Raw genomic sequence first — 14,971 nt, forward strand, 5'->3', positions numbered from 1 at the left:
TACATAATTTCTTTTAGATTACAGAGTCAGTGATATGAATTTAAAGGGTTTGGAATTGTGAGAGTATTCAATAGGATGCTTGCATAATGTCTTATTCAAAGACATACTTCATTATGTTTTTTTTTTATTTTGTCGTATACTTGTCTGTCGAAACTTTTGTTCATGACTATACTAAAATGATAAAGATAAACTAAGTATGACAATAATTACTCTTTAATATCTACCAAATTTGAGCAATTCTGAGGAATTTGGTTTTAAAAAAGGGTATTCCGCTGACAGTAAACATTCAGAAATAAGATTAAAATGAATATGTTATGAGGTTTTCATTTCGGTTTAAAAACCTGAAACGATTCTGAAATTAATCAAATTTTTAAGCATATTCGAATTAGCTCTATATTTTCCATACATCGATATCATCTTTAGGTGAAAATTGTGAAGGATTATTCAGAAATGTTGGTCAAAGGAACAGACAGTCAATATGCATTCGAATATACAAGCAGAATACAGTTTCTTAGAAAATAAATTGTATATTGGCCGAGCCAGAGCAAGCATTTCTTTCACAAAAAAAAACAATTCAATTTCAATTATAAGCTAGACCACAATAGTCCAGAAGAAAAGTTTCCTATACCTATCTGTTTCGGCTTTAAATTTGGTTGAATGGTTAGATATAAGGCCTGATCAAGCTGACATAGGTTCAGTCAGATTATCACCAAAAAAAAAAGAAAGAAAAAACCCTCCAAAAATGGTAGGCCTATAGCCATGATATGCTTACATCAACAAATGGTCATGCAAAGATGTATAGACAAAATGATAGTGATTTTGCCAGCATATGAGAAAATCCTTTTTATATTACAAAAATGTTTACGCCTGTGAAACATCAAAACAAGTATGAAAGGGATTCTTACATACTGTAGGGTTATCAGTTGAGTTCAAAGATGTTAAGTATGTAATTTCCAATAGTATTTGGAATAACCAACTGGTTCAGATAGTAGTTTATCTGTAAAATACCTGACATTCATCCTTACATCCTTGAACAGTATCAAATGTTGAACAGAGAAAAAAAAAAAATACAGTCAGCTGAAATGTTGAATATATGACAATTTTAGTCATTTGTCTGGTACATTATATTCACAAAGTATACGTGCCAAGTATGGATCTCTGGCAATTTGCATTTCTAAACAGAAAAAAAGAAGAAAAATCATGGAAAAGACAAAGAATCAGCTCCTATCAAATGATTTGTTTGCATACAATATTCTAAATATTTCAGAGACTGTCGTATAGAGTCATCATCGCAGAGACAATGTGTCAACACACTTATCGTTCAGAGAGAGATAAAATATATTTATCGAGAAAGTTTAAGTGATAGAAGACATGTATCTCGATCATATAAAAGAGTATATCTGACATACACTTTATATCTGTTTATCTTTCAGTGGTAATTGCATTTGAACTATATATATTTTTTTAATGTTTATCGAGAGAGTTTAAGTGATAGAATAATTTCTCGATGATATAAACAAGGTAGACTCCAATGAATAATAAAAAAGAGTTTGAAATATACCAGAAGATGTACACGTTTCAATTTTTTTTTTTTTCGTTGTAGTAGATCGACAAAAGCGATTTTGTATCAGGAAATATTCAAAGTAAACATGATAAGCAAAGCATTATCATGTAGGATACCTGACGTTTTATATCTGTTCATCTTTCAGCACTAATTGCAGGTATATTTTAAAAATGGAAAGAAAAATAAATACCGTCTTATACAATAAAATAATGTACTTAGGTGGAATGTAGGTATTAAACAAATCAAATTTATTTTCCGCTAAAATGTCTATATTCGTGATTTCTCTTTGCTTAGAAGGAATATTTGGCCATTTGTTTTACTAAAAGACACAAAACAAAATGAATTTTACTCTACTGATGTTAGATGATTCATCTACATGTTAAAAGATTATTCAACTGACATAAATAATTGCAGAAACGATGTACCCAAAAACACACATCGTTAGAAAAAAGAATATTTTTTTTTATCAAACAGGTTTGAGAAATATAAGTGCTATATATTAAATAGTGTAGATTTCAATGAATAATTCATAAAAAGAGACAGTATGGAATAAAACTCTGGTATTTAGACAGTTTTTCAGCATTGTATCAAAACAAAAGCTCAATTTCTTAAAATTGATTGAAACAGTCAAACGTCTGGCAGATTTAACTGTATTCATGTACAGTCGAGTAAGTATGTAATTTCCGTTCATATATATTATGCAGACTTTTTTTTTAAATATCGATTGATTTTGAGGATTCTTGAATAACAACAACAAAATTAATCAAAAACAAAAAAAATATGGCGCGAAGATAAAACTATAAGGCGTGAAGATGTTTATGGCTTACTCATCTTGATGCTGGTAGTCATTCCAAGTAGATGTTCCCTTTTGTTTCCATTGAAGACAAACCTTGGTGTTCTTAAGAAATATCTTGGTCGACACGCCATCCTTTTTTCTCATGTCATATGCAACCTTTGAGAGATGACCGCGTCTGGCCTTGAGGGCAGGGGGGAGGTCGGTACGGATCGAGATGCGTTTTGGAGTAGGACTACCAGGTAGGGGTTGCGTGTTGACTCGTGGTCGTCGATCTCTATTCTCGAAGGCCGATAGAACTTTGTTTCGGTCGGTCATATACACAAATTTGACGATTATTGGGTTGGGTGCTGTGGGTTGAGTAGAGCTTGCGTCTTGAGTTGTGCGTCGGGGTAGACGATGGGCGTTTACAAACGCCATGTTGGCTGCTTCATTCGCGTCAATGCCGAGGTCAACGATGCAGTTGCGGATAACTTGGAAGATATTCTCCTCAGGAGTCTCATGTAGCCCGTAGAAGAGTAAATTAGAACGGCGGTTATAAATCTCCAATGAAGTAAGCTGATTTTGTAGGTCATCTATTCGAGACTCCAGGTTGGCCGTAATGGATCTGTACCAACGTTAAAATGTGGAAAAAAAATTCAGGATATTACAAATGTATATATTTTAAAGGATTTTTTCTAAGTGTTAACTTTTTTTTTGATACGCACTGTATATTAATGACCACATACATACTATTTTTAAACAATAATGAAATTGAAATGTTTAAACAATAATGAAATTGAAATGATCATATTCAAGAGTGGGCCAGGCCCGAATGGGTCATTTTGTCGAAAGATGAAAATGCTAAAAATAAGGTGACTCTGAACATGTTCGAAGTGAAGATATTTCACTTATGCAAAGTTTTGTCTAGATTTTGCTCCGATTTTCACGATTTCCATTTATTCCCAAGGGTTTTTTTTAAGCGTTTTCCTTGAAATTCTTGAATTTCGTGATCTTCAATGTTCACCCTTTTTCCTTTTTATGTTGGCTATGTTCCGCTTTATTAGTCGCTTACTAATGGCTCTGATCTGCATATTCTCCACGATGCTATTTCCACAATTGCATTGAGATCAGTGGTTAATGGTCGCTCGATTTAAGAAGTCTACTTCCATGCGGACGTCACATTCTAAACAAAATGAAGAAACGTGGGGTAAATAATCCTGGTCAAGGTCGTTCTTCCAAATTAAAACACAAGAAAAGTGGGAGAAATGAAGGAAAAATGGCTCTTAAGAAATTGCAGATGGAAAGAAAAGAGATAAATCAACTTCAGGACCAGTACAGTCAGGTGAGTATTAGCTCGGTCCCAATCATTCGTTTTGTTGCACTCACACATTGTACGAGGTTAGTACCGGCGTGAAGTTTGTTGGATATTCGATATTCGATATTCAAACTGTGAAGTTGGTTGGATATTCAGGTTCGATATTCAAACGCGTGTGAAGTTGGACAGATATTCAATATTCGATATTCAAAAATTAGGGGTTTTGAAAGCTAGCTAGGGGGTTTAAAAGGTGGAGCACGTCTCGGGCAACCATAAAATAGCTGGCTTGCCCTAATACGAGGATTTTTTAGGGGACAAAAGTCATTGAATAAAGGGTTGGAAATTTCTAGTTTAATTTTTTAATTGACCATTTTTTAATTAAAAAAAGTATTTTTTTCAAGGGGCCCCAGGGATATTCTGACGGCCTAGCCAGAGTAACCACCTATCCTAACTTGTAGAACTTGATTCGGGCAACAAGATAAACACCTGCTTGACCCGGCGCATGCACATTAAGGGGGCTCAAATTAACAAAATTAAAGGGAATAAAGGGCTATTTAGACCATTTTTTAATTAAAAAAGGTATTTTTTCAAGGGGCCCCCAGGGATATCCCGACGGCCTAGCCAGGGTAACCACCTATCCTAACTTGTAGAACTTGATTCGGGCAACAAGATAAACACCTGCTTGACCCGGCGCATGCACATTAAGGGGGCTCAAATTAAAAAAATTAAAGGGAATAAAGGGCTATTTAGACCATTTTTTAATTAAAAAAAATATTTTTTTTCAAGGGGCCCCCAGGGATATCCCGACGGCCTAGCCAGGGTAACCACCTATCCTAACTTGTAGAACTTGATTCGGGCAACAAGATAAACTCCTGCTTGACCCGGCGCATGCACATTAAGGGGGCTCAAATTAACAAAATTAAAGGGAATAAAGGGCTATTTAGACCATTTTTTAATTAAAAAAAGTATTTTTTTCAAGGGGCCCCCAGGGATATCCCGACGGCCTAGCCAGGGTAACCACCTATCCTAACTTGTAGAACTTGATTCGGGCAACAAGATAAACACCTGCTTGACCCGGCGCATGCACATTAAGGGGGCTCAAATTAACAAAATTAAAGGGAATAAAGGGCTATTTAGACCATTTTTTAATTAAAAAAAGTATTTTTTTCAAGGGGCCCCCAGGGATATCCCGACGGCCTAGCCAGGGTTACCACCTATCCTAACTTGTAGAACTTGATTCGGGCAACAAGATAAACACCTGCTTGACCCGGCGCATGCACATTAAGGGGGCTCAAATTAACAAAATTAAAGGGAATAAAGGGCTATTTAGACCATTTTTTAATTAAAAAAATATTTTTTTCAAGGGGCCCCCAGGGATATCCCGACGGCCTAGCCAGGGTAACCACCTATCCTAACTTGTAGAACTTGATTCGGGCAACAAGATAAACACCTGCTTGACCCGGCGCATGCACATTAAGGGGGCTCAAATTAACAAAATTAAAGGGAATAAAGGGCTATTTAGACCATTTTTTAATTAAAAAAAGTATTTTTTTCAAGGGGCCCCCAGGGATATCCCGACGGCCTAGCCAGGGTAACCACCTATCCTAACTTGTAGAACTTGATTCGGGCAACAAGATAAACACCTGCTTGACCCGGCGCATGCACATTAAGGGGGCTCAAATTAACAAAATTAAAGGGAATAAAGGGCTATTTAGACCATTTTTTAATTAAAAAAAGTATTTTTTTTCAAGGGGCCCCCAGGGATATCCCGACGGCCTAGCCAGGGTAACCACCTATCCTAACTTGTAGAACTTGATTCGGGCAACAAGATAAACACCTGCTTGACCCGGCGCATGCACATTAAGGGGGCTCAAATTAACAAAATTAAAGGGAATAAAGGGCTATTTAGACCATTTTTTAATTAAAAAAAGTATTTTTTTCAAGGGGCCCCAGGGATATCCCGACGGCCTAGCCAGGGTAACCACCTATCCTAACTTGTAGAACTTGATTCGGGCAACAAGATAAACACCTGCTTGACCCGGCGCATGCACATTAAGGGGGCTCAAATTAACAAAATTAAAGGGAATAAAGGGCTATTTAGACCTTTTTTTAATTTAAAAAGTATTTTTTTCAAGGGGCCCCAGGGATATCCCGACGGCCTAGCCAGGGTAACCACCTATCCTAACTTGTAGAACTTGATTCGGGCAACAAGATAAACACCTGGTTGACCCGGCGCATGCACATTAAGGGGGCTCAAATTAACAAAATTAAGGGAATAAAGGGTTATTTAGACCATTTTTTAATTAAAAAAAGTATTTTTTCGAGGGGTCCCCAGGGATATCCCGACGGCCTAGCCAGGGTAACCACCTATCCACACTTGTAGAACTTGATTCGGGCAACAAGATAAACACCTGCTTGACCCGGCGCATGCACATTAAGGGGGCTCAAATTAACAAATTTAAAGGGAATAAAGGGCTATTTAGACCATTTTTTAATTAAAAAAGGTATTTTTTTCAAGGGGCCCCCAGGGATATCCCGACGGCCTAGCCAGGGTAACCACCTATCCTAACTTGTAGAACTTGATTCGGGCAACAAGATAAACACCTGCTTGACCCGGCGCATGCACATTAAGGGGGCTCAAATTAACAAAATTAAAGGGAATAAAGGGCTATTTAGACCATTTTTTAATTAAAAAAAATATTTTTTTTCAAGGGGCCCCCAGGGATATCCCGACGGCCTAGCCAGGGTAACCACCTATCCTAACTTGTAGAACTTGATTCGGGCAACAAGATAAACACCTGCTTGACCCGGCGCATGCACATTAAGGGGGCTCAAATTAACAAAATTAAAGGGAATAAAGGGCTATTTAGACCATTTTTTAATTAAAAAAAAGTATTTTTTTCAAGGGGCCCCAGGGATATCCCGACGGCCTAGCCAGGGTAACCACCTATCCTAACTTGTAGAACTTGATTCGGGCAACAAGATAAACACCTGCTTGACCCGGCGCATGCACATTAAGGGGGCTCAAATTAACAAAATTAAAGGGAATAAAGGGCTATTTAGACCATTTTTTAATTAAAAAAGTATTTTTTTTCAAGGGGCCCCAGGGATATCCCGACGGCCTAGCCAGGGTAACCACCTATCCTAACTTGTAGAACTTGATTCGGGCAACAAGATAAACACCTGCTTGACCCGGCGCATGCATATTAAGGGGGCTCAAATTAACAAAATTAAAGGGAATAAAGGGCTATTTAGACCATTTTTTAATTAAAAAAAGTATTTTTTTCAAGGGGCCCCCAGGGATATCCCGACGGCCTAGCCAGGGTAACCACCTATCCTAACTTGTAGAACTTGATTCGGGCAACAAGATAAACACCTGCTTGACCCGGCGCATGCACATTAAGGGGGCTCAAATTAACAAAATTAAAGGGAATAAAGGGCTATTTAGACCTTTTTTTAATTTAAAAAGTATTTTTTTCAAGGGGCCCCCAGGGATATCCCGACGGCCTAGCCAGGGTAACCACCTATCCTAACTTGTAGAACTTGATTCGGGCAACAAGATAAACACCTGCTTGACCCGGCGCATGCACATTAAGGGGGCTCAAATTAACAAAATTAAGGGAATAAAGGGTTATTTAGACCATTTTTTAATTAAAAAAAGTATTTTTTCGAGGGGCCCCCAGGGATATCCCGACGGCCTAGCCAGGGTAACCACCTATCCACACTTGTAGAACTTGATTCGGGCAACAAGATAAACACCTGCTTGACCCGGCGCATGCACATTAAGGGGGCTCAAATTAACAAAATTAAAGGGAATAAAGGGCTATTTAGACCATTTTTTAATTAAAAAAAGTATTTTTTTCAAGGGGCCCCCAGGGATATCCCGACGGCCTAGCCAGGGTAACCACCTATCCTAACTTGTAGAACTTGATTCGGGCAACAAGATAAACACCTGCTTGACCCGGCGCATGCACATTAAGGGGCTCAAATTAACAAATTAAAAGGGAATAAAGGGCTATTTAGACCATTTTTTAATTAAAAAATGTATTTTTTTCAAGGGGCCCCCAGGGATATCCCGACGGCCTAGCCAGGGTAACCACCTATCCTAACTTGTAGAACTTGATTCGGGCAACAAGATAAACACCTGCTTGACCCGGCGCATGCACATTAAGGGGGCTCAAATTAACAAAATTAAAGGGAATAAAGGGCTATTTAGACCATTTTTTAATTAAAAAATGTATTTTTTCAAGGGGCCCCAGGGATATCCCGACGGCCTAGCCAGGGTAACCACCTATCCTAACTTGTAGAACTTGATTCGGGCAACAAGATAAACACCTGCTTGACCCGGCGCATGCACGGTAAGGTTGCTCAAATTAATAAAATTAAAGGGAATAAAGGGCTATTTAGACCATTTTTTAATTTAAAAAAATATTTTCTTCAAAGGGCCCCAGGGATATCCCGACGGCCTAGCCAGGGTTACCTCCTATCCTAACTTGTAGAACTTGATTCGGGCAAGAAGATAAACACCTGCTTGACCCGGCGCATGCACATTAAGGGGGCTCAAATTAACAAAATTAAAGGGAATAAAGGGCTATTTAGACCTTTTTTTAATTTAAAAAGTATTTTTTTCAAGGGGCCCCAGGGATATCCCGACGGCCTAGCCAGGGTAACCACCTATCCTAACTTGTAGAACTTGATTCGGGCAACAAGATAAACACCTGCTTGACCGGCGCATGCACATTAAGGGGGCTCAAATTAACAAAATTAAAGGGAATAAAGGGCTATTTAGACCATTTTTTAATTAAAAAAAGTATTTTTTTCAAGGGGCCCCCAGGGATATCCCGACGGCCTAGCCAGGGTAACCACCTATCCTAACTTGTAGAACTTGATTCGGGCAACAAGATAAACACCTGCTTGACCCGGCGCATGCACATTAAGGGGGCTCAAATTAAAAAAATTAAAGGGAATAAAGGGCTATTTAGACCATTTTTTAATTAAAAAAAGTATTTTTTTTCAAGGGGTCCCCAGGGATATCCCGACGGCCTAGCCAGGGTAACCACCTATCCACACTTGTAGAACTTGATTCGGGCAACAAGATAAACACCTGCTTGACCCGGCGCATGCACATTAGGGGGCTCAAATTAACAAAATTAAAGGGAATAAAGGGCTATTTAGACCATTTTTTAATTAAAAAAAGTATTTTTTTCAAGGGGCCCCCAGGGATATCCCGACGGCCTAGCCGGGGTAACCACCTATCCTAACTTGTAGAACTTGATTCGGGCAACAAGATAAACACCTGCTTGACCCGGCGCATGCACATTAAGGGGGCTCAAATTAACAAAATTAAAGGGAATAAAGGGCTATTTAGACCATTTTTTAATTAAAAAAAGTATTTTTTTCAAGGGGCCCCAGGGATATCCCGACGGCCTAGCCAGGGTTACCACCTATCCTAACTTGTAGAACTTGATTCGGGCAACAAGATAAACACCTGCTTGACCCGGCGCATGCACATTAAGGGGGCTCAAATTAACAAAATTAAAGGGAATAAAGGGCTATTTAGACCATTTTTTAATTAAAAAAAATATTTTTTTTCAAGGGGCCCCCAGGGATATCCCGACGGCCTAGCCAGGGTAACCACCTATCCTAACTTGTAGAACTTGATTCGGGCAACAAGATAAACACCTGCTTGACCCGGCGCATGCACATTAAGGGGGCTCAAATTAACAAAATTAAAGGGAATAAAGGGCTATTTAGACCATTTTTTAATTAAAAAAGTATTTTTTTCAAGGGGCCCCCAGGGATATCCCGACGGCCTAGCCAGGGTAACCACCTATCCTAACTTGTAGAACTTGATTCGGGCAACAAGATAAACACCTGCTTGACCCGGCGCATGCACATTAAGGGGGCTCAAATTAACAAAATTAAAGGGAATAAAGGGCTATTTAGACCATTTTTTAATTAAAAAAAGTATTTTTTTTCAAGGGGCCCCCAGGGATATCCCGACGGCCTAGCCAGGGTAACCACCTATCCTAACTTGTAGAACTTGATTCGGGCAACAAGATAAACACCTGCTTGACCCGGCGCATGCACATTAAGGGGGCTCAAATTAACAAAATTAAAGGGAATAAAGGGCTATTTAGACCATTTTTTAATTAAAAAAAGTATTTTTTTCAAGGGGCCCCCAGGGATATCCCGACGGCCTAGCCAGGGTAACCACCTATCCTAACTTGTAGAACTTGATTCGGGCAACAAGATAAACACCTGCTTGACCCGGCGCATGCACATTAAGGGGGCTCAAATTAACAAAATTAAAGGGAATAAAGGGCTATTTAGACCATTTTTTAATTTAAAAAGTATTTTTTTCAAGGGGCCCCAGGGATATCCCGACGGCCTAGCCAGGGTAACCACCTATCCTAACTTGTAGAACTTGATTCGGGCAACAAGATAAACACCTGGTTGACCCGGCGCATGCACATTAAGGGGGCTCAAATTAACAAAATTAAGGAATAAAGGGTTATTTAGACCATTTTTTAATTAAAAAAAGTATTTTTTCGAGGGGCCCCAGGGATATCCCGACGGCCTAGCCAGGGTAACCACCTATCCAAACTTGTAGAACTTGATTCAGGCAACAAGATAAACACCTGCTTGACCCGGCGCATGCACATTAAGGGGGCTCAAATTAACAAAATTTAAAGGGAATAAAGGGCTATTTAGACCATTTTTTAATTAAAAAAGGTATTTTTTTCAAGGGGCCCCCAGGGATATCCCGACGGCCTAGCCAGGGTTACCACCTATCCTAACTTGTAGAACTTGATTCGGGCAACAAGATAAACACCTGCTTGACCCGGCGCATGCACATTAAGGGGGCTCAAATTAACAAAATTAAAGGGAATAAAGGGCTATTTAGACCATTTTTTAATTAAAAAAAATATTTTTTTTCAAGGGGCCCCCAGGGATATCCCGACGGCCTAGCCAGGGTAACCACCTATCCACACTTGTAGAACTTGATTCGGGCAACAAGATAAACACCTGCTTGACCCGGCGCATGCACATTAAGGGGGCTCAAATTAACAAAATTAAAGGGAATAAAGGGCTATTTAGACCATTTTTTAATTAAAAAAAGTATTTTTTTCAAGGGCCCCCAGGGATATCCCGACGGCCTAGCCGGGGTAACCACCTATCCTAACTTGTAGAACTTGATTCGGGCAACAAGATAAACACCTGCTTGACCCGGCGCATGCACATTAAGGGGGCTCAAATTAACAAAATTAAAGGGAATAAAGGGCTATTTAGACCATTTTTTAATTAAAAAAAGTATTTTTTTTCAAGGGGCCCCCAGGGATATCCCGACGGCCTAGCCAGGGTAACCACCTATCCTAACTTGTAGAACTTGATTCGGGCAACAAGATAAACACCTGCTTGACCCGGCGCATGCATATTAAGGGGGCTCAAATTAACAAAATTAAAGGAATAAAGGGCTATTTAGACCATTTTTTAATTAAAAAAAGTATTTTTTTCAAGGGGCCCCCAGGGATATCCCGACGGCCTAGCCAGGGTAACCACCTATCCTAACTTGTAGAACTTGATTCGGGCAACAAGATAAACACCTGCTTGACCCGGCGCATGCACATTAAGGGGGCTCAAATTAACAAAATTAAAGGGAATAAAGGGCTATTTAGACCTTTTTTTAATTTAAAAAGTATTTTTTTCAAGGGGCCCCCAGGGATATCCCGACGGCCTAGCCAGGGTAACCACCTATCCTAACTTGTAGAACTTGATTCGGGCAACAAGATAAACACCTGCTTGACCCGGCGCATGCACATTAAGGGGGCTCAAATTAACAAAATTAAGGAATAAAGGGTTATTTAGACCATTTTTTAATTAAAAAAAGTATTTTTTCAAGGGGCCCCAGGGATATCCCGACGGCCTAGCCAGGGTAACCATCTATCCAAACTTGTAGAACTTGATTCAGGCAACAAGATAAACACCTGCTTGACCCGGCGCATGCACATTAAGGGGGCTCAAATTAACAAAATTAAAGGGAATAAAGGGCTATTTAGACCATTTTTTAATTAAAAAAAGTATTGTTTTCAAGGGGCCCCCAGGGATATCCCGACGGCCTAGCCAGGGTAACCACCTATCCTAACTTGTAGAACTTGATTCGGGCAACAAGATAAACACCTGCTTGACCCGGCGCATGCACATTAAGGGGGCTCAAATTAACAAATTAAAAGGGAATAAAGGGCTATTTAGACCATTTTTTAATTAAAAAATGTATTTTTTTCAAGGGGCCCCCAGGGATATCCCGACGGCCTAGCCAGGGTAACCACCTATCCTAACTTGTAGAACTTGATTCGGGCAACAAGATAAACACCTGCTTGACCCGGCGCATGCACATTAAGGGGGCTCAAATTAACAAAATTAAAGGGAATAAAGGGCTATTTAGACCATTTTTTAATTAAAAAAAGTATTTTTTCAAGGGGCCCCCAGGGATATCCCGACGGCCTAGCCAGGGTAACCACCTATCCTAACTTGTAGAACTTGATTCGGGCAACAAGATAAACACCTGCTTGACCCGGCGCATGCACGGTAAGGTTGCTCAAATTAATAAAATTAAAGGGAATAAAGGGCTATTTAGACCATTTTTTAATTTAAAAATAATATTTTTCTTCAAAGGGCCCCAGGGATATCCCGACGGCCTAGCCAGGGTTACCTCCTATCCTAACTTGTAGAACTTGATTCGGGCAAGAAGATAAACACCTGCTTGACCCGGCGCATGCACATTAAGGGGGCTCAAATTAACAAAATTAAAGGGAATAAAGGGCTATTTAGACCTTTTTTTAATTTAAAAAGTATTTTTTCAAGGGCCCCCAGGGATATCCCGACGGCCTAGCCAGGGTAACCACCTATCCTAACTTGTAGAACTTGATTCGGGCAACAAGATAAACACCTGCTTGACCCGGCGCATGCACATTAAGGGGCTCAAATTAACAAAATTAAAGGGAATAAAGGGCTATTTAGACCATTTTTTAATTAAAAAAAGTATTTTTTTCAAGGGGCCCCAGGGATATCCCGACGGCCTAGCCAGGGTAACCACCTATCCTAACTTGTAGAACTTGATTCGGGCAACAAGATAAACACCTGCTTGACCCGGCGCATGCACATTAAGGGGGCTCAAATTAACAAAATTAAAGGGAATAAAGGGCTATTTAGACCTTTTTTTAATTTAAAAAGTATTTTTTCAAGGGGCCCCCAGGGATATCCCGACGGCCTAGCCAGGGTAACCACCTATCCTAACTTGTAGAACTTGATTCGGGCAACAAGATAAACACCTGCTTGACCCGGCGCATGCACATTAAGGGGGCTCAAATTAACAAAATTAAAGGGAATAAAGGGCTATTTAGACCATTTTTTAATTAAAAAAAGTATTTTTTCAAGGGGCCCCCAGGGATATCCCGACGGCCTAGCCAGGGTAACCACCTATCCTAACTTGTAGAACTTGATTCGGGCAACAAGATAAACACCTGCTTGACCCGGCGCATGCACATTAAGGGGGCTCAAATTAACAAAATTAAAGGGAATAAAGGGCTATTTAGACCATTTTTTAATTAAAAAAAGTATTTTTTTCAAGGGGCCCCCAGGGATATCCCGACGGCCTAGCCAGGGTAACCACCTATCCTAACTTGTAGAACTTGATTCGGGCAACAAGATAAACACCTGCTTGACCCGGCGCATGCACATTAAGGGGGCTCAAATTAACAAAATTAAAGGGAATAAAGGGCTATTTAGACCATTTTTTAATTAAAAAAGTATTTTTTTCAAGGGGCCCCCAGGGATATCCCGACGGCCTAGCCAGGGTAACCACCTATCCTAACTTGTAGAACTTGATTCGGGCAACAAGATAAACACCTGCTTGACCCGGCGCATGCACATTAAGGGGCTCAAATTAACAAAATTAAGGGAATAAAGGTTATTTAGACCATTTTTTAATTAAAAAAAGTATTTTTTCAAGGGGCCCCCAGGGATATCCCGACGGCCTAGCCAGGGTAACCACCTATCCTAACTTGTAGAACTTGATTCGGGCAACAAGATAAACACCTGCTTGACCCGGCGCATGCACATTAAGGGGGCTCAAATTAACAAAATTAAAGGGAATAAAGGGCTATTTAGACCATTTTTTAATTAAAAAAAGTATTTTTTTCAAGGGGCCCCCAGGGATATCCCGACGGCCTAGCCAGGTTAACCAACTATCCACACTTGTAGAACTTGATTCGGTCAACAAGATAAACACCTGCTTGACCCGGCGCATGCACATTAAGGGGCTCAAATTAAAAAAATTAAAGGGAATAAAGGGCTATTTAGACCATTTTTTAATTAAAAAAAATATTTTTTTTCAAGGGGCCCCCAGGGATATCCCGACGGCCTAGCCAGGGTAACCACCTATCCTAACTTGTAGAACTTGATTCGGGCAACAAGATAAACACCTGCTTGACCCGGCGCATGCACATTAAGGGGGCTCAAATTAACAAAATTAAAGGGAATAAAGGGCTATTTAGACCATTTTTTAATTAAAAAAAGTATTTTTTTCAAGGGGCCCCCAGGGATATCCCGACGGCCTAGCCGGGTAACCACCTATCCTAACTTGTAGAACTTGATTCGGGCAACAAGATAAACACCTGCTTGACCCGGCGCATGCACATTAAGGGGGCTCAAATTAACAAAATTAAAGGGAATAAAGGGCTATTTAGACCATTTTTTAATTAAAAAAAGTATTTTTTTTCAAGGGGCCCCCAGGGATATCCCGACGGCCTAGCCAGGGTAACCACCTATCCTAACTTGTAGAACTTGATTCGGGCAACAAGATAAACACCTGCTTGACCCGGCGCATGCACATTAAGGGGCTCAAATTAACAAAATTAAAGGGAATAAAGGGCTATTTAGACCATTTTTTAATTAAAAAAAGTATTTTTTTCAAGGGGCCCCCAGGGATATCCCGACGGCCTAGCCAGGGTAACCACCTATCCTAACTTGTAGAACTTGATTCGGGCAACAAGATAAACACCTGCTTGACCCGGCGCATGCACATTAAGGGGCTCAAATTAACAAAATTAAAGGGAATAAAGGGCTATTTAGACCATTTTTTTAATTAAAAAAGTATTTTTTTCAAGGGGCCCCCAGGGATATCCCGACGGCCTAGCCAGGGTAACCACCTATCCTAACTTGTAGAACTTGATTCGGGCAACAAGATAAACACCTGCTTGACCCGGCGCATGCACATTAAGGGGGCTCAAATTAACAAAATTAAAGGGAATAAAGG

The 14,971-nt window shown here is 39.9% G+C and overlaps 1 protein-coding gene across 1 annotated transcript in view; it reads left to right on the top strand.

The window, feature by feature from the left end:
- The first annotated feature begins 3,615 nt into the window (after positions 1-3,615).
- The window catches only part of LOC121412971 (probable ATP-dependent RNA helicase DDX10), a 60,117-nt gene continuing 48,761 nt past the window's right edge, over positions 3,616-14,971 (top strand). The window contains exon 1 of the mRNA XM_041605734.1: positions 3,616-3,681. Coding sequence (XP_041461668.1) covers positions 3,616-3,681 — 66 coding nt within the window. The remainder of the gene's footprint in view (positions 3,682-14,971) is intronic.

Source organism: Lytechinus variegatus, chromosome 4 (assembly GCF_018143015.1).
Source record: "Lytechinus variegatus isolate NC3 chromosome 4, Lvar_3.0, whole genome shotgun sequence".
NCBI lineage: Eukaryota > Metazoa > Echinodermata > Echinoidea > Temnopleuroida > Toxopneustidae > Lytechinus > Lytechinus variegatus.